Raw genomic sequence first — 22,044 nt, forward strand, 5'->3', positions numbered from 1 at the left:
GGAGAGGGAGAGGGAGAGACAGGACGCAAGGTAGACGAAAGGAGAGGTTGAGAAACATGAGGGAGCAAGGTACATGGAGAGGGTGAAATAGAGAAGCGGAATTAAACAGAGACGGTGCGAGGAAGCGAGCGAGGTAAAACAAAGGGGTAGATTGAGAGACGTAGATGGAGACAGAAAGGGAGAAGGAACCAGCAAGAGTGGGACGGCAAGATAGAGAGCATCAGAGGGAGGGAGGGAGAAGGGAGAGGCCAGCAAAGAGGGAGAAACAGAAACAGAGCAGGAAGAAAAAAATGGAGAGGAAACATGAAACAGACAGCAGGAACGATAGAAACATCAAAGGATAAGAGAAACAGAAAGAGGGAGAGAAAGAAATAGGGACAGAGGAATGAAAGAGAATGAGGGAGAGAAAGTTACAATTACCATGAATAAGGTAAAGGAGGAATAGAATTCTGTTGAAAACATGCAGCAGAGGAAATCCCAGTAGCACATTTCCCACGAAGCGACACAAAATGTCTGTGCAATCCCTCCACACGGCCTTGTCAGTATGGTGTGTCTAACAGTAATAGTGACCCTGTCACACTGCTTCAGGTAAGTTAGTGACAAAGTGTTTAAAGGAGCAGGAACGTTCTTGTGTCCATGAGATGCACAACGTATTATTCTGCTGTCCTGTTCCTTTAAGGCCACTGATCCGATTCCCGTCGATGTAAATGCAGGGTTCGAGCACAAGCTCACAGTCGCAGGATAAGGGGTCAACCGTTTAGCACTGGCCTGAGGAGATATTTCTTCACTCAGAGGGTTGTGGATCTTTGGTATTCTCCATCCCAGAAGGTTATTGATGTTCAGTCATTGAGATAATTGAATTCTGAGTTTGGTAATTTTTGGGGGCGCTAAGGGAATTGAAGGATATCGGGATTGGTTGAGTAAGTTGGTTCAAGGTCGAGGATTGACCATGATCATATTGAATGACGGAACATGGTGATGGGCTGAATGGCCTCCTCCTGCTCCTATTTATTAAGTTCTTATCCTGGGGTTAATTAAAGGCTAATTGCCTGTTCCCCAAACTGAGATAAACCGTCATAAAATCACTGGCTCCCCCGTTTTCCAGACGGTTCTGCCTCTGAAAGAAGGCGTACAGTCTGGGAATGTTACAATTCATCCCTGGAATAGTTTGGATTTTCTCTTCCCCTCCTGTTGGATCTCTGGATGGGAGCGGAGGGAATGGTGCCAATGGGTCAAGTGCAGCTTAACCGGGGACTCACCGTAGACGGTCACTTCAAACTTGGCCGAATCGTCGACTGAGTCGCACACGTACGTCCCTCGGTCCTCCATCGTAGCTGAGCGGACCGTCAGCCTCCTGCACGCTCCGTCCACCTCCATCATGGACCCCGTACTCCTCTCCACCTCCACCCCATCCTTGTACCATCTCACCTCCGCATCGGGTCGCGAGAGCTCACACGAGAGGACAACCTCACCACCGGTCAGCACGCTCATCGCCGGAGCGGAACAGTTGCCGATTTTCACCGGCGGCTCTGGATCAAACACAGTGAGAGAAGGAGAGAGAGAGAAAGAGGAGAGGATGAGAGAAAAAGTGATGGAGAAAGTGAGAGGGAGACGAAGAGAATAGTGGAAGGCAGAGTAAGAGAGGAGAGAAAGAAAAGGCTTGCGAGAAACCTAAGGGGAGATAGAAGAAAAAGAGGAAGAGAGAAGTATAATGAGATAGAGGCGAGGAAAAGAGATTCAGAGTCCTTATGGCGCACAAAGTCGCTCTTCAGCCCATTGAGTCCATTTCAGAGAGTGGGAGGAGAGCTCAGGAAGGGAGATAGAGAGCGATAGAAAGGAAAAGAGAGACAGAGAGAAATGGAATTAAACATCCGCTCGGGAAGTATCGCACATAAGCATGACTGGATCAAAGCTCAGGTACACCCCCGGAAGGCCATGCTCGATGGCTCTTAACATTGATGGCAGTTGGCAGCCACGCTGGCGCAGTGGTTAGCACAGCTGCCTCACGGCGCCGAGGACCCGGGTTCGAATCCCGGCCCTGGGTCACTGTCCGTGTGGAGTTTGCACATTCTCCCCGTGTCTGCGTGGGTTTCACCCCCACAACACAAAGATGTGCAGGGTAGGTGGATTGGCCACGCTAAATTGCCCCTTAATTGGAGCCATTTTTTAAAAAAATTAATGACGGTGGCAGAGGTAAAAGGAAGAAAGAACTTAGGAGCAGGAAGAGGCCATTCAACCCCTCAAGTGTATTAAAGAGGGATAGAAGGAGGTTATTATCCCCCAGAGCTCATTCCAAAGGAACATGCGGAGGTCATTTAACCCCTCAACCTGTTACACAGGAACATTTGTAGGCCATTCAGCCCCTCGAACCTGTTAAATAGGAATAGGAAAAGGCCGTTCAGCCCCTCAAGCCTGTGATACTGGAACATGAGGAGAACATACAGCCCCTCAAATGTGTTACACAGGAACAGGAGGAGGCCATTCAGGCCTGTTGTGTCATTCAATTAGATCATGGCTGAACTCTGTTTTTCTGAAGCCCTTACTACCTTTACCTAATAAAAATCCCTTCCTCCCAAACTTGCATTTCTATAGCACCATTAGCCACCTCAGGATGTCCAAACACTTTACAGACAATCACCTGCTTTCCAAAGTGTAGTCTTTTGGAAACATGACAACCAATATTCGCACAGGAAAATCCCGTGAAAAGGAATATGATAAGGACCAGATTATCTGGTTTCCTGATGCTTGTTGAGGAATAAAGATTGACCCCAGCTTCGGGAACAATTCCTTGGCTCCTCTTTGCAGTAGTTCCCCGGATATGTCCATGTGAGGGTTCTGTAAGGACGTATCAGCCAAGTTAGATAGGGGAGAACCAGTTGATGTTGTATATTTGGATTTTCAGAAGGCATTTGGCTTAGGCACCACACAACAGGCTAAGACGCAAGAAAGGAGCTCACGATGTTGGTGGTAATATTCTGGCACGGATAGAGGATTGGCTAACTAGCAGGAAGCAACAATAAGGGGTCTTTCTCAGGTTGGAGGGTGGTAACCAGTAGAGTTCCACAGGGGTCAGTGCCGGGGCCGCAGCTCTTCACAATAAATATGAATGATTTGGAGGGTGGAGCAGACTGTACTGTGACCAAATCTGCGGATAAAACAAAGGTGGGCGGGAATGCAGGTTGTGAGGAGGATACAAATAGTTTACAGAGAGACATTGACAGGTTCAGGGAGTGGGCAGAAAATTGGCAAATGGAATTCAATGTGGGAAGATGTGAGATTGTTGATTTGGAAGAAAGAATGAGAAGGCGGGTTATTATTTAAATGGAGAGAGATTGCAGAAAGCTGGGGCTTGGAGGGCCTTGTTCATGAAACCCAGAAAGTTAACATACGGGTTCAGAAGGTTATAGAGGAGGCACATGGAATGCTGGCTTTTATTTCAAGGGGGCTGGAGTGTAAAGGTGAAGAGGTTTTGCTGCATCTGTACACGGTACTCGTGGGGCCACATTTAGAATACTGGGTACAGTTTTAGTCGCCTTATTTAAGGAAATATATATTATCATTGGAGGCAGCACTGAGGAGGTTTGCGAGGATGATTCCGAGTATGGAGGGCCTGCCGGATGACGACAGATTAAACAGGTTGGGTCTGTAATCCTCGCGGTCCAGAGGAATGAGAGCTGATCTGATTGAAGCATACTGGGCAGGATTCTCCGGTTGCTGACGGCGAAATCGCTTTCGGTGAACGGCCGGAGAATCCGCGTTTCCTACCAAATCGGGGGCGACGCCACTTTCGCGATGCTCCGCACCCCCCCCCCCTCCAAAGCGCCGCACCCGCAGAGTACACCACGCCACGCACTGACGGCCTCAGGACACAACCTGAGGCCCCCCCCCCCCGACGCTCCGCCCCCAACCGGCCGAATTCCCGACGGCGTGGGACAGGCGTGGTCTCATCCGTCGGGACCTCAGCGTGGCGGCGGCGGACACAGTCGGGGGAGGGCCGATCCGCGGACGGGGGGAGGGGGGGGTGCTTTATCAGGGGCTGGGGACATTGTGTGTGGGGGGGGGGGGTGGTCCAGGGCGGGCGAGCTGGCCAAAGGGGGGCACTATTTTGCGGGCTGAGCCCGCGGGCTGTGTCCTCCATGTAGCGCGGCCCGACCGCTGCAGCCCACCGCCGTGCACACGGTGCGGCCACACACCCGGCAATTCTCCGGGGCGTGTCGGCAGCTTTAGCCGGGTGCTCGACGCTGCCGTCCTGCTAGCCCCCGGCAACACAGGGAATCAACGGCCGTTTTGAGCCAGTCTTTGTGGCGTAAAACGCCACCGTTCCCACATCGACGTGGGGGCATTGCCCCAGAACCAGAGAATCCATTTTTAGGAGGTTAAACAGGATAAAGTTATAAGGAGAGGCTGGATAGGCTGGGACTTTTTTCCCTGGAGCGTCGAAGGCTTAGGGGTGACCTTATAGAGGCCTATAAAATAATGAGGAGCATCGATAAGGTCGATAGTCCACATCTTTTCCCAAAGATAGAGAAGTCTAGAACTAGAGGGCAGAGGTTTAAGGTGAGAGGGGAGAGATACAAAAGAGACCAGAGGGGAAATTTCTTCACACAGTGGGTGGTGAGTGTCTGGAACGGGCTGCCAGAGGCAGTGGTAGAGGCGGGTACAATTTTTTCCTTTAAGAAGCAGTTAGACAGTTACATGGGCAGGGTGGGTATAGAGGGATGTGGGCCAAATGCGGGCAAGTGGGACTAGTTTAGAGATAGAAACTGGGCGGCATGGACAAGCTGGGCCGAAGGGCCTGTTTTCATGCTGTAAACATCGACGACTCTGAAATGTTGGGAGGATGTTTCCCCTCGCGGGAGGGAGCAGATCAGAGGACACAGTCGCTGAATAAAGGGGAGCTCATTCCCGACGGATTTGAGGAAGAATGTCTTCTCTCAGAGAAGGCGTGTTGAGAGGGATGTTTCTCGGGGCCTGCAGCGATGGGAAAGCCACAACGAGGCCGCACGGCCACAAAACGCCATGCAGATCGAGGCGCCCGTTTTAAAGTCAGCCCCGATCTCTCGACCCCACTCAGCCTCCGGACACCCCCAGCTGCACCCAACTTACCTCTAACGGGGTCCTCGAGCCCCCCTCACCCCACCTCATACGAACCAAGGCACCCCGGGCCCGGTCCCTGGCACGGGCAACCTGGCACCGAGGCACCTTGGCACTACCAGCCTGACACCCTGGCAGTGCCTCAGTAGTGTCACCCAGACACCCTGTCAACCTGCCCAATGCCCGACCACCTGGGTGTCTACAATGGCCTGGGAGACTCCCCAAGTATCATTATGACTGGTCCACGTTTGTGTGGAGCTGTACTCAATATCGCATGGGCAAAGTCTCCCATGTGTTATCGTTAGGCTCCGGGCACTGGGAGAATCCAACGCAAACATGTTTAAATCAGCCTAATGGCTGGTATATCATGCCCAATGTTACATCCAACACATGGCACTACCTCATACTGACCCTCTGACAGTGCAGCACTCCCTCAGTACTGACCCTCTGACAGTGCAGCACTCCCTCAGTACTGAACCTCTGACAGTGCAGCACTCCCTCAGTACTGACCCTCTGACAGTGCAGCACTCCTTCAGTACTGACCCTCTGACAGTGCAGCACTCCCTCAGTACTGACCCTCTGGCAGTGCAGCACTCCCTCAGTACTGACCCTCTGACAGTGCGGCACTCCCTCAGTACTGACTCTCTGACAGTGCGGCACTCCCTCAGTACTGACCCTCTGGCAGTGCAGCACTCCCTCAGTACTGACCCTCTGACAGTGCGGCACTCCTCAGCACTGACCCTCTGACAGTGCGGCACTCCCTCATACTGACCCTCTGACAGTGCAGAACTCCCTCAGTACTGACCCTCTGACAGTGCGGCACTCCCTCAGTACTGACTCTCTGACAGTGCGGCACTCCCTCATACTGACCATCTGACAGTGCAGCACTCCCTCATACTGACCCTCTGACAGTGCAGCACTCACTCATACTGACCCTCTGACAGTGCGGCACTCCCTCAGTACTGACTCTCTGACAGTGCGGCACTGCCTGAGTCCTGATCCTCTGACAGTGCAGCACTCCCTCATACTGACGCCCTGAAAGTGCAGCACTCCCTCAGTACTGACCCTCTGGCAGTGCAGCACTCCCTCAGAACTGACCCTCTGACAGTGCAGCGCACCCTCAGTGCTGACCCTCTGACACTGCGGCACTCCCTCAGTACTGAGCCTCTGACAGTGCAGCACTCCCTCAGTACTGACACTTTGACAGTGCAGCACTCCCTCAGTACAGACCCTCTGACAGTGCAGCACTCTCTCAGTACTGACCCTCTGACAGTGCAGCACTCCCTCAGAACTGACCCTCTGACAGTGCAGCATTCCCGCAGTACTGGACCTCTGACAGTGCAGCACTCCCTAAGTACTGACCCTCTGACAGTGCAGCACTGCCTCAGTACTGACCCTCTGACAGTACAGCACTCCCTCAGTACTGACCCTCTGACAGTGCAGCACTCCCTCAGTACTGACCATCTGACAGTGCAGCACTCCCTCAGTACTGACCCTCTGACAGTGCAGCACTCCCTCAGAACTGACCCTCTGACAGTGTGGCACTCCCTCAATACTGACCCTCTGACAGTGCAGCACTCCCTCAGTACTGACCCTCTGACAGTGCGGCACTCCCTCAGTACTGACCCTCTGATAGTGCAGCACTGCCTCAGCACTGACCCTCTGACAGTGCAGCACTCCCTCAGTACTGACCCTCTGACAGTGCAGCACTGCCTCAGCACTGACCCTCTGACAGTGCAGCACTCCCTCAGTACTGACCCTCTGACAGTGCGCCACTCCCTCAGTACTGACTGTCAGACAGTGCAGCACTCCCTCAGTACTGACCCTCTGACAGTGCGGCACTCCCTCAGGATTGACACTCTGGAGAGTGCAGCACTCCCTCAGTACTGACCCTCTGACAGTGCAGCGCTCCGTCAGTACTGACCCTCTGATAGTGCAGCACTCCATCAGTACTGACCCTCTGACAGTGCAGCACTCCCTCAGTACTGACTCTCTGACAGTGCGGCACTCCCTCAGTACTGACTCTCTGACAGTGCGGCACTCCCTCGGTACTCACCCTCTGACAGTGCGGCACTCCCTCAGCACTGATCCTATGACAGTGCAGCACTCCCTCTGTACTGATCCTCTGGCAGTGCAGCACTCCCTCAGTACTGACCCTCTGACAGTGCAGCATTCCCACAGTACTGACCCTTTGACAATGCGGCACTCCCTCAGCACTGACCCTCTGAAAGTGCAGCACTCCCTCAGTACTGACCCTCTGGCAGTGCAGCACTCCCTCAGTACTGACCCTCTGGCAGTGCAGCACTCCCTCAGTACTGACGCTCTGACAGTGCAGCACACCCTCAGTACTAACCCTCTGACAGTGCAGCGCTCCCTCAGTACTGACCCTCTGACAGTGCGGCACTCCCTCAGTACTGACCCTCTGACAGTGCAGCACTCCCTCAGAACTGGCCCTCTGACACTGCAGCACTCCCTCAGTACTGGCCCTCTGACAGTGCAGCACTCCCTCAGTACTGACCCTCTGACAGTGCAGCACTGCCTCAGTACTGACCCTCTGACAGTACAGCACTCCCTCAGTACTGACCCTCTGACAGAGCAGCGCTCCCTCAGTAATGAGCCTCTGACAGTGCAGCTTTCCCTCAGCACTGACCCTCTGACAGAGCAGCACTCCCTCAGTAATGACCCTCTGACAGTGCAGCACTCCCTCAGTACTGACTCTCCGACAGTGCGGCGCTCCCTCGGTACTGACCCTCTGACAGTGCGGCACTCCCTCAGCACTGATCCTCTGACAGTGCAGCACTCCCTCAACACTGACCCTCTGACAGTGCGGCACTCCCGCAATACTGACCCTCTGACAGTGCAGCAATCCCTCAGAACTGATTCTCTGTCAGTGCGGCACTCCCTCAGTCCTGATCCTCTGACAGTGCAGCACTCCCCCATACTGACCCCCTGACAGAGCAGCACTCCCTCAGTACTGACCCTCTGGCAGTGCAGCACTCCCTCAGTACTGACCCTCTGACAGTGCGGCACTCCCTCAGTACTGAGCCTCTGACAGTGCGGCACTCCCTCAGTACTGAGCCTCTGACAGTGCAGCACTCCCTCAGTACTGACACTTTGACAGTGCAGCACTCCCTCAGTACGGACCCTCTGACAGTGCAGCACTCTCTCAGTACTAACTGTCTGACAGGGCAGCACTCCCTCAGTACTGACCCTCTGAGAGTGCAGCACTCGCTCGGTACTGACCCACTGACAGTGCGGCACTCCCTCAGCACTGATCCTCTGACAGTGCAGCACTCCCTCAACACTGACCCTCTGACAGTGCGGCACTGCCTCAAAACTGACCCTCTGACAGTGCAGCACTCCCTCAGAACTGATTCTCTGTCAGTGCGGCACTCCCTCAGTCCTGATCCTCTGACAGTGCAGCACTCCCCCATACTGACCCCCTGACAGTGCAGCACTCCCTCAGTACTGACCCTCTGGCAGTGCAGCACTCCCTCAGTACTGACCCTCTGACAGTGCGGCACTCCCTCAGTACTGAACCTCTGACAGTGCGGCACTCCCTCAGTACTGAGCCTGTGACAGTGCAGCACTCCCTCAGTACTGACACTTTGACAGTGCAGCACTCCCTCAGTACGGACCCTCTGACAGTGCAGCACTCTCTCAGTACTAACTGTCTGACAGGGCAGCACTCCCTCAGTACTGACCCTCTGAGAGTGCAGACTCGCTCAGTACTGACCTCTGACAGTGCAGCACTCCCTCAGTACTGACCCTCTGACAGTGCAGCACTCCCTCAGAACTGACCCTCTGACAGTGCAGCACTCCCGAATTACTGGCCCTCTGACAGTGCAGCACTCCCTCAGTACTGACCCTCTGACAGTGCAGCACTGCCTCAGTACTGACCCTCTGACAGTACAGCACTCCCTCAGTACTGACCCTCTGACAGTGCAGCACTCCCTCAGTACTGACCATCTGACAGTGCAGCACTCCCTCAGTACTGACCCACTGACAGTGCAGCACTCCCTCAGCACTGACCCTCTGACAGTGCGGCACTGCCTCAAAACTGACCCTCTGACAGTGCGGCACTCCCTCAGTACTGACTTTCTGATAGTGCAGCACTGACCCTCTGACAGTGCAGCACTCCCTCAGTACTGACCCTCTGACAGTGCAGCACTGCCTCAGCACTGACCCTCTGACAGTGCAGCACTCCCTCAGTACTGACCCTCTGACAGTACGCCACTCCCTCAGTACTGACTGTCAGACAGTGCAGCACTCCCTCAGTACTGACCCTCTGAAAGTGCGGCGCTCCCTCAGCACTGACCCTCTGATAGTGCAGCACTCCGTCAGTACTGAACCTCTGCCAGTGCAGCGTTCCGTCAGTACTGACCCTCTGATAGTGCAGCACTCCATCAGTACTGACCCTCTGACAGTGCAGCACTCCATCAGTACTGACCCTCTGACAGTGCGGCACTCCCTCAGTACTGACTTTCTGATAGTGCAGCACTGCCTCAGCACTGACCCTCTGACAGTGCAGCACTCCCTCAGTACTGACCCTCTGACAGTGCAGCACTGCCTCAGCACTGACCCTCTGACAGTGCAGCACTCCCTCAGTACTGACCCTCTGACAGTACGCCACTCCCTCAGTACTGACTGTCAGACAGTGCAGCACTCCCTCAGTACTGACCCTCTGAAAGTGCTGCGCTCCCTCAGCACTGACCCTCTGATAGTGCAGCACTCCGTCAGTACTGACCCTCTGACAGTGCAGCACTCCCTCAGTACTGACCCTCTGACAGTACGCCACTCCCTCAGTACTGACTGTCAGACAGTGCAGCACTCCCTCAGCACTGACCCTCTGATAGTGCAGCACTCCCTCAGTACTGACCCTCTGACAGTGCAGCGCTCCGTCAGTTCTGACCCTCTGATAGTGCAGCACTCCATCAGTACTGACCCTCTGACAGTGCAGCACTCCCTCAGTACTGACTCTCTGACAGTGCGGCACTCCCTCAGTACTGACCCTCTGACAGTGCAGCACTCCCTCAGTACTGATTCTCTGACAGTGCAGCACTCCCTCAGTACTGACCCTCTGACAGTGCGGCACTCCCTCAGTACTGACCCTCTGACAGTGCAGCACTCCCTCAGTACTGACCCTCTGACAGTGCGGCGCTCCCTCAGGATTGACCCTCTGGAGAGTGCAGCACTCCCTCAGTACTGACCCTCTGACAGTGCGGCACTCCCTCAGTACTGACCCTCTGATAGTGCAGCACTCCATCAGTACTGACCCTCTGACAGAGCTACACTCCCTCAGTAATGACCCTCTGACAGTGCAGCATCCCCTCAGCACTGACCCTCTAACAGAGCAGCACTCCCTCAGTACTGACTCTCTGACAGTGCGGCACTCCCTCGGTACTGACCCTCTGACAGTGCGGCACTCCCTCAGCACAGATCCTCTGACAGTGCAGCACTCCCTCTGTACTGATCCTCTGACAGTGCAGCACTCCCTCAGTACTGACCCTCTGACAGTGCGGCACACCCACAGTACTGACCCTCTGACAATGCGGCACTCCCTCAGCACTGACCCTCTGACAGTGCAGCACTCCCTCAGTACTGACCCTCTGATAGTGCAGCACTGCCTCAGCACTGACCCTCTGACAGTGCAGCACTCCCTCAGTACTGACTGTCAGACAGTGCAGCACTCCCTCAGTACTGACCCTCTGACAGTGCGGCACTCCCTCAGGATTGACACTCTGGAGAGTGCAGCACTCCCTCAGTACTGACCCTCTGACAGTGCAGCGCTCCGTCAGTACTGACCCTCTGATAGTGCAGCACTCCATCAGTACTGACCATCTGACAGTGCAGCACTCCCTCAGTACTGACTCTCTGACAGTGTGGCACTCCCTCAGTACTGACCCTCTGATAGTGCAGCACTCCATCAGTACTGACCCTCTGACAGTGCAGCACTCCCTCAGTACTGACTCTCTGACAGTGCGGCACTCCCTCAGTACTGACTCTCTGACGGTGCGGCACTCCCTCGGTACTCACCCTCTGACAGTGCGGCACTCCCTCAGCACTGATCCTCTGACAGTGCAGCACTCCCTCTGTACTGATCCTCTGACAGTGCAGCACTCCCTCAGTACTGACCCTCTGACAGTGCGGCACTCCCACAGTACTGACCCTCTGACAATGCGGCACTCCCTCAGCACTGACCCTCTGACAGTGCAGCACTCCCTCAGTACTGACCCTCTGGCAGTGCAGCACTCCCTCAGTACTGACCCTCTGGTAGTGCAGCACTCCCTCAGTACTGACGCTCTGACAGTGCAGCACTCCCTCAGTACTGACCCTCTGACAGTGCAGCGCTCCCTTAGTACTGACCCTCTGACAGTGCGGCACTCCCTCAGTACTGACCCTCTGACAGAGCAGCACTCCCTCAGTAATGACCCTCTGACAGTGCAGCATTCCCTGAGCACTGACCCTCTGACAGAGCAGCACTCCCTCAGTAATGACCCTCTGACAGTGCAGCACTCCCTCAGTACTGACTATCCGACAGTGCGGCGCTCCCTCGGTACTGACCCACTGACAGTGTGGCACTCCCTCAGCACTGATCCTCTGACAGTGCAGCACTCCCTCAACACTGACCCTCTGACAGTGCGGCACTCCCGCAATACTGACCCTCTGACAGTGCAGCACTCCCTCAGAACTGACCCTCTGACAGTGCGGCACTCCCTCAGTACTGACTTTCTGATAGTGCAGCACTGACCCTCTGACAGTGCAGCACTCCCTCAGTACTGACCCTCTGACAGTGCAGCACTGCCTCAGCACTGACCCTCTGACAGTGCAGCACTCCCTCAGTACTGACCCTCTGACAGTACGCCACTCCCTCAGTACTGACTGTCAGACAGTGCAGCACTCCCTCAGTACTGACCCTCTGAAAGTGCGGCGCTCCCTCAGCACTGACCCTCTGATAGTGCAGCACTCCGTCAGTACTGAACCTCTGCCAGTGCAGCGTTCCGTCAGTACTGACCCTCTGATAGTGCAGCACTCCATCAGTACTGACCCTCTGACAGTGCAGCACTCCATCAGTACTGACCCTCTGACAGTGCGGCACTCCCTCAGTACTGACTTTCTGATAGTGCAGCACTGCCTCAGCACTGACCCTCTGACAGTGCAGCACTCCCTCAGTACTGACCCTCTGACAGTGCAGCACTGCCTCAGCACTGACCCTCTGACAGTGCAGCACTCCCTCAGTACTGACCCTCTGACAGTACGCCACTCCCTCAGTACTGACTGTCAGACAGTGCAGCACTCCCTCAGTACTGACCCTCTGAAAGTGCTGCGCTCCCTCAGCACTGACCCTCTGATAGTGCAGCACTCCGTCAGTACTGACCCTCTGACAGTGCAGCGCTCCGTCAGTTCTGACCCTCTGATAGTGCAGCACTCCATCAGTACTGACCCTCTGACAGTGCAGCACTCCCTCAGTACTGACTCTCTGACAGTGCGGCACTCCCTCAGTACTGACCCTCTGACAGTGCAGCACTCCCTCAGTACTGATTCTCTGACAGTGCAGCACTCCCTCAGTACTGACCCTCTGACAGTGCGGCACTCCCTCAGTACTGACCCTCTGACAGTGCAGCACTCCCTCAGTACTGACCCTCTGACAGTGCGGCGCTCCCTCAGGATTGACCCTCTGGAGAGTGCAGCACTCCCTCAGTACTGACCCTCTGACAGTGCGGCACTCCCTCAGTACTGACCCTCTGATAGTGCAGCACTCCATCAGTACTGACCCTCTGACAGAGCTACACTCCCTCAGTAATGACCCTCTGACAGTGCAGCATCCCCTCAGCACTGACCCTCTAACAGAGCAGCACTCCCTCAGTACTGACTCTCTGACAGTGCGGCACTCCCTCGGTACTGACCCTCTGACAGTGCGGCACTCCCTCAGCACAGATCCTCTGACAGTGCAGCACTCCCTCTGTACTGATCCTCTGACAGTGCAGCACTCCCTCAGTACTGACCCTCTGACAGTGCGGCACACCCACAGTACTGACCCTCTGACAATGCGGCACTCCCTCAGCACTGACCCTCTGACAGTGCAGCACTCCCTCAGTACTGACCCTCTGATAGTGCAGCACTGCCTCAGCACTGACCCTCTGACAGTGCAGCACTCCCTCAGTACTGACTGTCAGACAGTGCAGCACTCCCTCAGTACTGACCCTCTGACAGTGCGGCACTCCCTCAGGATTGACACTCTGGAGAGTGCAGCACTCCCTCAGTACTGACCCTCTGACAGTGCAGCGCTCCGTCAGTACTGACCCTCTGATAGTGCAGCACTCCATCAGTACTGACCATCTGACAGTGCAGCACTCCCTCAGTACTGACTCTCTGACAGTGTGGCACTCCCTCAGTACTGACCCTCTGATAGTGCAGCACTTCATCAGTACTGACCCTCTGACAGTGCAGCACTCCCTCAGTACTGACTCTCTGACAGTGCGGCACTCCCTCAGTACTGACTCTCTGACGGTGCGGCACTCCCTCGGTACTCACCCTCTGACAGTGCGGCACTCCCTCAGCACTGATCCTCTGACAGTGCAGCACTCCCTCTGTACTGATCCTCTGACAGTGCAGCACTCCCTCAGTACTGACCCTCTGACAGTGCGGCACTCCCACAGTACTGACCCTCTGACAATGCGGCACTCCCTCAGCACTGACCCTCTGACAGTGCAGCACTCCCTCAGTACTGACCCTCTGGCAGTGCAGCACTCCCTCAGTACTGACCCTCTGGTAGTGCAGCACTCCCTCAGTACTGACGCTCTGACAGTGCAGCACTCCCTCAGTACTGACCCTCTGACAGTGCAGCGCTCCCTTAGTACTGACCCTCTGACAGTGCGGCACTCCCTCAGTACTGACCCTCTGACAGAGCAGCACTCCCTCAGTAATGACCCTCTGACAGTGCAGCATTCCCTGAGCACTGACCCTCTGACAGAGCAGCACTCCCTCAGTAATGACCCTCTGACAGTGCAGCACTCCCTCAGTACTGACTATCCGACAGTGCGGCGCTCCCTCGGTACTGACCCACTGACAGTGTGGCACTCCCTCAGCACTGATCCTCTGACAGTGCAGCACTCCCTCAACACTGACCCTCTGACAGTGCGGCACTCCCGCAATACTGACCCTCTGACAGTGCAGCACTCCCTCAGAACTGACCCTCTGACAGTGCGGCGCTCCCTCAGGATTGACCCTCTGGAGAGTGCAGCACTCCCTCAGTACTGACCCTCTGACAGTGCGGCACTCCCTCAGTACTGACCCTCTGATAGTGCAGCACTCCATCAGTACTGACCCTCTGACAGAGCTGCACTCCCTCAGTAATGACCCTCTGACAGTGCAGCATCCCCTCAGCACTGACCCTCTAACAGAGCAGCACTCCCTCAGTACTGACTCTCTGACAGTGCGGCACTCCCTCGGTACTGACCCTCTGACAGTGCGGCACTCCCTCAGCACAGATCCTCTGACAGTGCAGCACTCGCTCTGTACTGATCCTCTGACAGTGCAGCACTCCCTCAGTACTGACCCTCTGACAGTGCGGCACACCCACAGTACTGACCCTCTGACAATGCGGCACTCCCTCAGCACTGACCCTCTGACAGTGCAGCACTCCCTCAGTACTGACCCTCTGATAGTGCAGCACTGCCTCAGCACTGACCCTCTGACAGTGCAGCACTCCCTCAGTACTGACTGTCAGACAGTGCAGCACTCCCTCAGTACTGACCCTCTGACAGTGCGGCACTCCCTCAGGATTGACACTCTGGAGAGTGCAGCACTCCCTCAGTACTGACCCTCTGACAGTGCAGCGCTCCGTCAGTACTGACCCTCTGATAGTGCAGCACTCCATCAGTACTGACCCTCTGACAGTGCAGCACTCCCTCAGTACTGACTCTCTGACAGTGCGGCACTCCCTCAGTACTGACCCTCTGATAGTGCAGCACTCCATCAGTACTGACCCTCTGACAGTGCAGCACTCCCTCAGTACTGACTCTCTGACAGTGCGGCACTCCCTCAGTACTGACTCTCTGACGGTGCGGCACTCCCTCGGTACTCACCCTCTGACAGTGCGGCACTCCCTCAGCACTGATCCTCTGACAGTGCAGCACTCCCTCTGTACTGATCCTCTGACAGTGCAGCACTCCCTCAGTACTGACCCTCTGACAGTGCGGCACTCCCACAGTACTGACCCTCTGACAATGCGGCACTCCCTCAGCACTGACCCTCTGACAGTGCAGCACTCCCTCAGTACTGACCCTCTGGCAGTGCAGCACTCCCTCAGTACTGACCCTCTGGCAGTGCAGCACTCCCTCAGTACTGACGCTCTGACAGTGCAGCACTCCCTCAGTACTGACCCTCTGACAGTGCAGCGCTCCCTTAGTACTGACCCTCTGACAGTGCGGCACTCCCTCAGTACTGACCCTCTGACAGAGCAGCACTCCCTCAGTAATGACCCTCTGACAGTGCAGCATTCCCTGAGCACTGACCCTCTGACAGAGCAGCACTCCCTCAGCAATGACCCTCTGACAGTGCAGCACTCCCTCAGTACTGACTATCCGACAGTGCGGCGCTCCCTCGGTACTGACCCACTGACAGTGCGGCACTCCCTCAGCACTGATCCTCTGACAGTGCAGCACTCCCTCAACACTGACCCTCTGACAGTGCGGCACTCCCGCAATACTGACCCTCTGACAGTGCAGCACTCCCTCAGAACTGATTCTCTGTCAGTGCGGCACTCCCTCAGTCCTGATCCTCTGACAGTGCAGCACTCCCCCATACTGACCCCCTGACAGTGCAGCACTCCCTCAGTACTGACCCTCTGGCAGTGCAGCACTCCCTCAGTACTGACCCTCTGACAGTGCGGCACTCCCTCAGTACTGAACCTCTGACAGTGCGGCACTCCCTCAGTACTGAGCCTGTGACAGTGCAGCACTTCCTCAGTACTGACACTTTGACAGTGCAGCACTCCCTCAGTACGGACCCTCTGACAGTGCAGCACTCTCTCAGTACTAACTGTCTGACAGGGCAGCACTCCCTCAGTACTGACCCTCTGAGAGTGCAGACTCGCTCAGTACTGACCTCTGACAGTGCAGCACTCCCTCAGTACTGACCCTCTGACAGTGCAGCACTCCCTCAGAACTGACCCTCTGACAGTGCAGCACTCCCGAATTACTGGCCCTCTGACAGTGCAGCACTCCCTCAGTACTGACCCTCTGACAGTGCAGCACTGCCTCAGTACTGACCCTCTGACAGTACAGCACTCCCTCAGTACTGACCCTCTGACAGTGCAGCACTCCCTCAGTACTGACCATCTGACAGTGCAGCACTCCCTCAGTACTGACCCACTGACAGTGCAGCACTCCCTCAGCACTGACCCTCTGACAGTGCGGCACTGCCTCAAAACTGACCCTCTGACAGTGCGGCACTCCCTCAGTACTGACTTTCTGATAGTGCAGCACTGACCCTCTGACAGTGCAGCACTCCCTCAGTACTGACCCTCTGACAGTGCAGCACTGCCTCAGCACTGACCCTCTGACAGTGCAGCACTCCCTCAGTACTGACCCTCTGACAGTACGCCACTCCCTCAGTACTGACTGTCAGACAGTGCAGCACTCCCTCAGTACTGACCCTCTGAAAGTGCGGCGCTCCCTCAGCACTGACCCTCTGATAGTGCAGCACTCCGTCAGTACTGAACCTCTGCCAGTGCAGCGTTCCGTCAGTACTGACCCTCTGATAGTGCAGCACTCCATCAGTACTGACCCTCTGACAGTGCAGCACTCCCTCAGTACTGACTCTCTGACTGTGCGGCACTCCCTCAGTACTGACCCTCTGACAGTGCAGCACTCCCTCAGTACTGATTCTCTGACAGTGCAGCACTCCCTCAGTACTGACCCTCTGACAGTGCGGCACTCCCTCAGTACTGACCCTCTGACAGTGCAACACTCCCTCAGTACTGACCCTCTGACAGTGCGGCGCTCCCACAGGATTGACCCTCTGGAGAGTGCAGCACTCCCTCAGTACTGACCCTCTGACAGTGCGGCACTCCCTCAGTACTGACCCTCTGATAGTGGAGCACTCCATCAGTACTGACCATCTGACAGAGCATCACTCCCTCAGTAATGACCCTCTGACAGAGCAGCACTCCCTCAGTACTGACCCTCTGACAGTACGCCACTCCCTCAGTACTGACTGTCAGACAGTGCAGCACTCCCTCAGTACTGACCCTCTGAAAGTGCGGCGCTCCCTCAGCACTGACCCTCTGATAGTGCAGCACTCCGTCAGTCCTGAACCTCTGACAGTGCAGCGCTCCGTCAGTACTGACCCTCTAACAGAGCAGCACTCCCTCAGTACTGACTCTCTGACAGTGCGGCACACCCACAGTACTGACCCTCTGACAATGCGGCACTCCCTCAGCACTGACCCTCTGACAGTGCAGCACTCCCTCAGTACTGACCCTCTGATAGTGCAGCACTGCCTCAGCACTGACCCTCTGACAGTGCAGCACTCCCTCAGTACTGACTGTCAGACAGTGCAGCACTCCCTCAGTACTGACCCTCTGACAGTGCGGCACTCCCTCAGGATTGACACTCTGGAGAGTGCAGCACTCCCTCAGTACTGACCCTCTGACAGTGCAGCGCTCCGTCAGTACTGACCCTCTGATCGTGCAGCACTCCATCAGTACTGACCATCTGACAGTGCAGCACTCCCTCAGTACTGACTCTCTGACAGTGTGGCACTCCCTCAGTACTGACCCTCTGATAGTGCAGCACTCCATCAGTACTGACCCTCTGACAGTGCAGCACTCCCTCAGTACTGACTCTCTGACAGTGCGGCACTCCCTCAGTACTGACTCTCTGACGGTGCGGCACTCCCTCGGTACTCACCCTCTGACAGTGCGGCACTCCCTCAGCACTGATCCTCTGACAGTGCAGCACTCCCTCTGTACTGATCCTCTGACAGTGCAGCACTCCCTCAGTACTGACCCTCTGACAGTGCGGCACTCCCACAGTACTGACCCTCTGACAATGCGGCACTCCCTCAGCACTGACCCTCTGACAGTGCAGCACTCCCTCAGTACTGACCCTCTGGCAGTGCAGCACTCCCTCAGTACTGACCCTCTGGTAGTGCAGCACTCCCTCAGTACTGACGCTCTGACAGTGCAGCACTCCCTCAGTACTGACCCTCTGACAGTGCAGCGCTCCCTTAGTACTGACCCTCTGACAGTGCGGCACTCCCTCAGTACTGACCCTCTGACAGAGCAGCACTCCCTCAGTAATGACCCTCTGACAGTGCAGCATTCCCTGAGCACTGACCCTCTGACAGAGCAGCACTCCCTCAGTAATGACCCTCTGACAGTGCAGCACTCCCTCAGTACTGACTATCCGACAGTGCGGCGCTCCCTCGGTACTGACCCACTGACAGTGTGGCACTCCCTCAGCACTGACCCTCTGACAGTGCAGCACTCCCTCAACACTGACCCTCTGACAGTGCGGCACTCCCGCAATACTGACCCTCTGACAGTGCAGCACTCCCCCATACTGACCCCCTGACAGTGCGGCGCTCCCTCAGGATTGACCCTCTGGAGAGTGCAGCACTCCCTCAGTACTGACCCTCTGACAGTGCGGCACTCCCTCAGTACTGAACCTCTGACAGTGCGGCACTCCCTCAGTACTGAGCCTGTGACAGTGCAGCACTCCCTCAGTACTGACACTTTGACAGTGCAGCACTCCCTCAGTACGGACCCTCTGACAGTGCAGCACTCTCTCAGTACTAACTGTCTGACAGGGCAGCACTCCCTCAGTACTGACCCTCTGAGAGTGCAGACTCGCTCAGTACTGACCTCTGACAGTGCAGCACTCCCTCAGTACTGACCCTCTGACAGTGCAGCACTCCCTCAGAACTGACCCTCTGACAGTGCAGCACTCCCGAATTACTGGCCCTCTGACAGTGCAGCACTCCCTCAGTACTGACCCTCTGACAGTGCAGCACTGCCTCAGTACTGACCCTCTGACAGTACAGCACTCCCTCAGTACTGACCCTCTGACAGTGCAGCACTCCCTCAGTACTGACCATCTGACAGTGCAGCACTCCCTCAGTACTGACCCACTGACAGTGCAGCACTCCCTCAGCACTGACCCTCTGACAGTGCGGCACTGCCTCAAAACTGACCCTCTGACAGTGCGGCACTCCCTCAGTACTGACTTTCTGATAGTGCAGCACTGACCCTCTGACAGTGCAGCACTCCCTCAGTACTGACCCTCTGACAGTGCAGCACTGCCTCAGCACTGACCCTCTGACAGTGCAGCACTCCCTCAGTACTGACCCTCTGACAGTACGCCACTCCCTCAGTACTGACTGTCAGACAGTGCAGCACTCCCTCAGTACTGACCCTCTGAAAGTGCGGCGCTCCCTCAGCACTGACCCTCTGATAGTGCAGCACTCCGTCAGTACTGAACCTCTGCCAGTGCAGCGTTCCGTCAGTACTGACCCTCTGATAGTGCAGCACTCCATCAGTACTGACACTCTGACAGTGCAGCACTCCATCAGTACTGACCCTCTGACAGTGCGGCACTCCCTCAGTACTGACTTTCTGATAGTGCAGCACTGCCTCAGCACTGACCCTCTGACAGTGCAGCACTCCCTCAGTACTGACCCTCTGACAGTGCAGCACTGCCTCAGCACTGACCCTCTGACAGTGCAGCACTCCCTCAGTACTGACCCTCTGACAGTACGCCACTCCCTCAGTACTGACTGTCAGACAGTGCAGCACTCCCTCAGTACTGACCCTCTGAAAGTGCTGCGCTCCCTCAGCACTGACCCTCTGATAGTGCAGCACTCCGTCAGTACTGACCCTCTGACAGTGCAGCGCTCCGTCAGTTCTGACCCTCTGATAGTGCAGCACTCCATCAGTACTGACCCTCTGACAGTGCAGCACTCCCTCAGTACTGACTCTCTGACAGTGCGGCACTCCCTCAGTACTGACCCTCTGACAGTGCAGCACTCCCTCAGTACTGATTCTCTGACAGTGCAGCACTCCCTCAGTACTGACCCTCTGACAGTGCGGCACTCCCTCAGTACTGACCCTCTGACAGTGCAGCACTCCCTCAGTACTGACCCTCTGACAGTGCGGCGCTCCCTCAGGATTGACCCTCTGGAGAGTGCAGCACTCCCTCAGTACTGACCCTCTGACAGTGCGGCACTCCCTCAGTACTGACCCTCTGATAGTGCAGCACTCCATCAGTACTGACCCTCTGACAGAGCTACACTCCCTCAGTAATGACCCTCTGACAGTGCAGCATCCCCTCAGCACTGACCCTCTAACAGAGCAGCACTCCCTCAGTACTGACTCTCTGACAGTGCGGCACTCCCTCGGTACTGACCCTCTGACAGTGCGGCACTCCCTCAGCACAGATCCTCTGACAGTGCAGCACTCCCTCTGTACTGATCCTCTGACAGTGCAGCACTCCCTCAGTACTGACCCTCTGACAGTGCGGCACACCCACAGTACTGACCCTCTGACAATGCGGCACTCCCTCAGCACTGACCCTCTGACAGTGCAGCACTCCCTCAGTACTGACCCTCTGATAGTGCAGCACTGCCTCAGCACTGACCCTCTGACAGTGCAGCACTCCCTCAGTACTGACTGTCAGACAGTGCAGCACTCCCTCAGTACTGACCCTCTGACAGTGCGGCACTCCCTCAGGATTGACACTCTGGAGAGTGCAGCACTCCCTCAGTACTGACCCTCTGACAGTGCAGCGCTCCGTCAGTACTGACCCTCTGATAGTGCAGCACTCCATCAGTACTGACCATCTGACAGTGCAGCACTCCCTCAGTACTGACTCTCTGACAGTGTGGCACTCCCTCAGTACTGACCCTCTGATAGTGCAGCACTCCATCAGTACTGACCCTCTGACAGTGCAGCACTCCCTCAGTACTGACTCTCTGACAGTGCGGCACTCCCTCAGTACTGACTCTCTGACGGTGCGGCACTCCCTCGGTACTCACCCTCTGACAGTGCGGCACTCCCTCAGCACTGATCCTCTGACAGTGCAGCACTCCCTCTGTACTGATCCTCTGACAGTGCAGCACTCCCTCAGTACTGACCCTCTGACAGTGCGGCACTCCCACAGTACTGACCCTCTGACAATGCGGCACTCCCTCAGCACTGACCCTCTGACAGTGCAGCACTCCCTCAGTACTGACCCTCTGGCAGTGCAGCACTCCCTCAGTACTGACCCTCTGGTAGTGCAGCACTCCCTCAGTACTGACGCTCTGACAGTGCAGCACTCCCTCAGTACTGACCCTCTGACAGTGCAGCGCTCCCTTAGTACTGACCCTCTGACAGTGCGGCACTCCCTCAGTACTGACCCTCTGACAGAGCAGCACTCCCTCAGTAATGACCCTCTGACAGTGCAGCATTCCCTGAGCACTGACCCTCTGACAGAGCAGCACTCCCTCAGTAATGACCCTCTGACAGTGCAGCACTCCCTCAGTACTGACTATCCGACAGTGCGGCGCTCCCTCGGTACTGACCCACTGACAGTGTGGCACTCCCTCAGCACTGATCCTCTGACAGTGCAGCACTCCCTCAACACTGACCCTCTGACAGTGCGGCACTCCCGCAATACTGACCCTCTGACAGTGCAGCACTCCCTCAGAACTGACCCTCTGACAGTGCGGCGCTCCCTCAGGATTGACCCTCTGGAGAGTGCAGCACTCCCTAAGTACTGACCCTCTGACAGTGCGGCACTCCCTCAGTACTGACCCTCTGATAGTGCAGCACTCCATCAGTACTGACCCTCTGACAGAGCTGCACTCCCTCAGTAATGACCCTCTGACAGTGCAGCATCCCCTCAGCACTGACCCTCTAACAGAGCAGCACTCCCTCAGTACTGACTCTCTGACAGTGCGGCACTC

The 22,044-nt window shown here is 56.1% G+C and overlaps 1 protein-coding gene across 6 annotated transcripts in view; it reads right to left on the reverse strand.

The window, feature by feature from the left end:
* The window catches only part of LOC140386457 (obscurin-like protein 1), a 329,104-nt gene that overhangs the window by 168,915 nt on the left and 138,145 nt on the right, over positions 1–22,044 (reverse strand). For 5 of the 6 annotated variants that reach the window (XM_072468832.1, XM_072468865.1, XM_072468847.1 and 2 more), the window contains exon 9: positions 1,260–1,529. The exons of the other annotated variant lie outside the window; for it this stretch is intronic. In XM_072468832.1, coding sequence (XP_072324933.1) covers positions 1,260–1,529 — 270 coding nt within the window. The remainder of the gene's footprint in view (positions 1–1,259; positions 1,530–22,044) is intronic. 6 annotated transcript variants of the gene reach the window in all.

This window comes from Scyliorhinus torazame, chromosome 2 (assembly GCF_047496885.1).
Source record: "Scyliorhinus torazame isolate Kashiwa2021f chromosome 2, sScyTor2.1, whole genome shotgun sequence".
NCBI classification, from domain to species: Eukaryota; Metazoa; Chordata; class Chondrichthyes; order Carcharhiniformes; family Scyliorhinidae; genus Scyliorhinus; species Scyliorhinus torazame.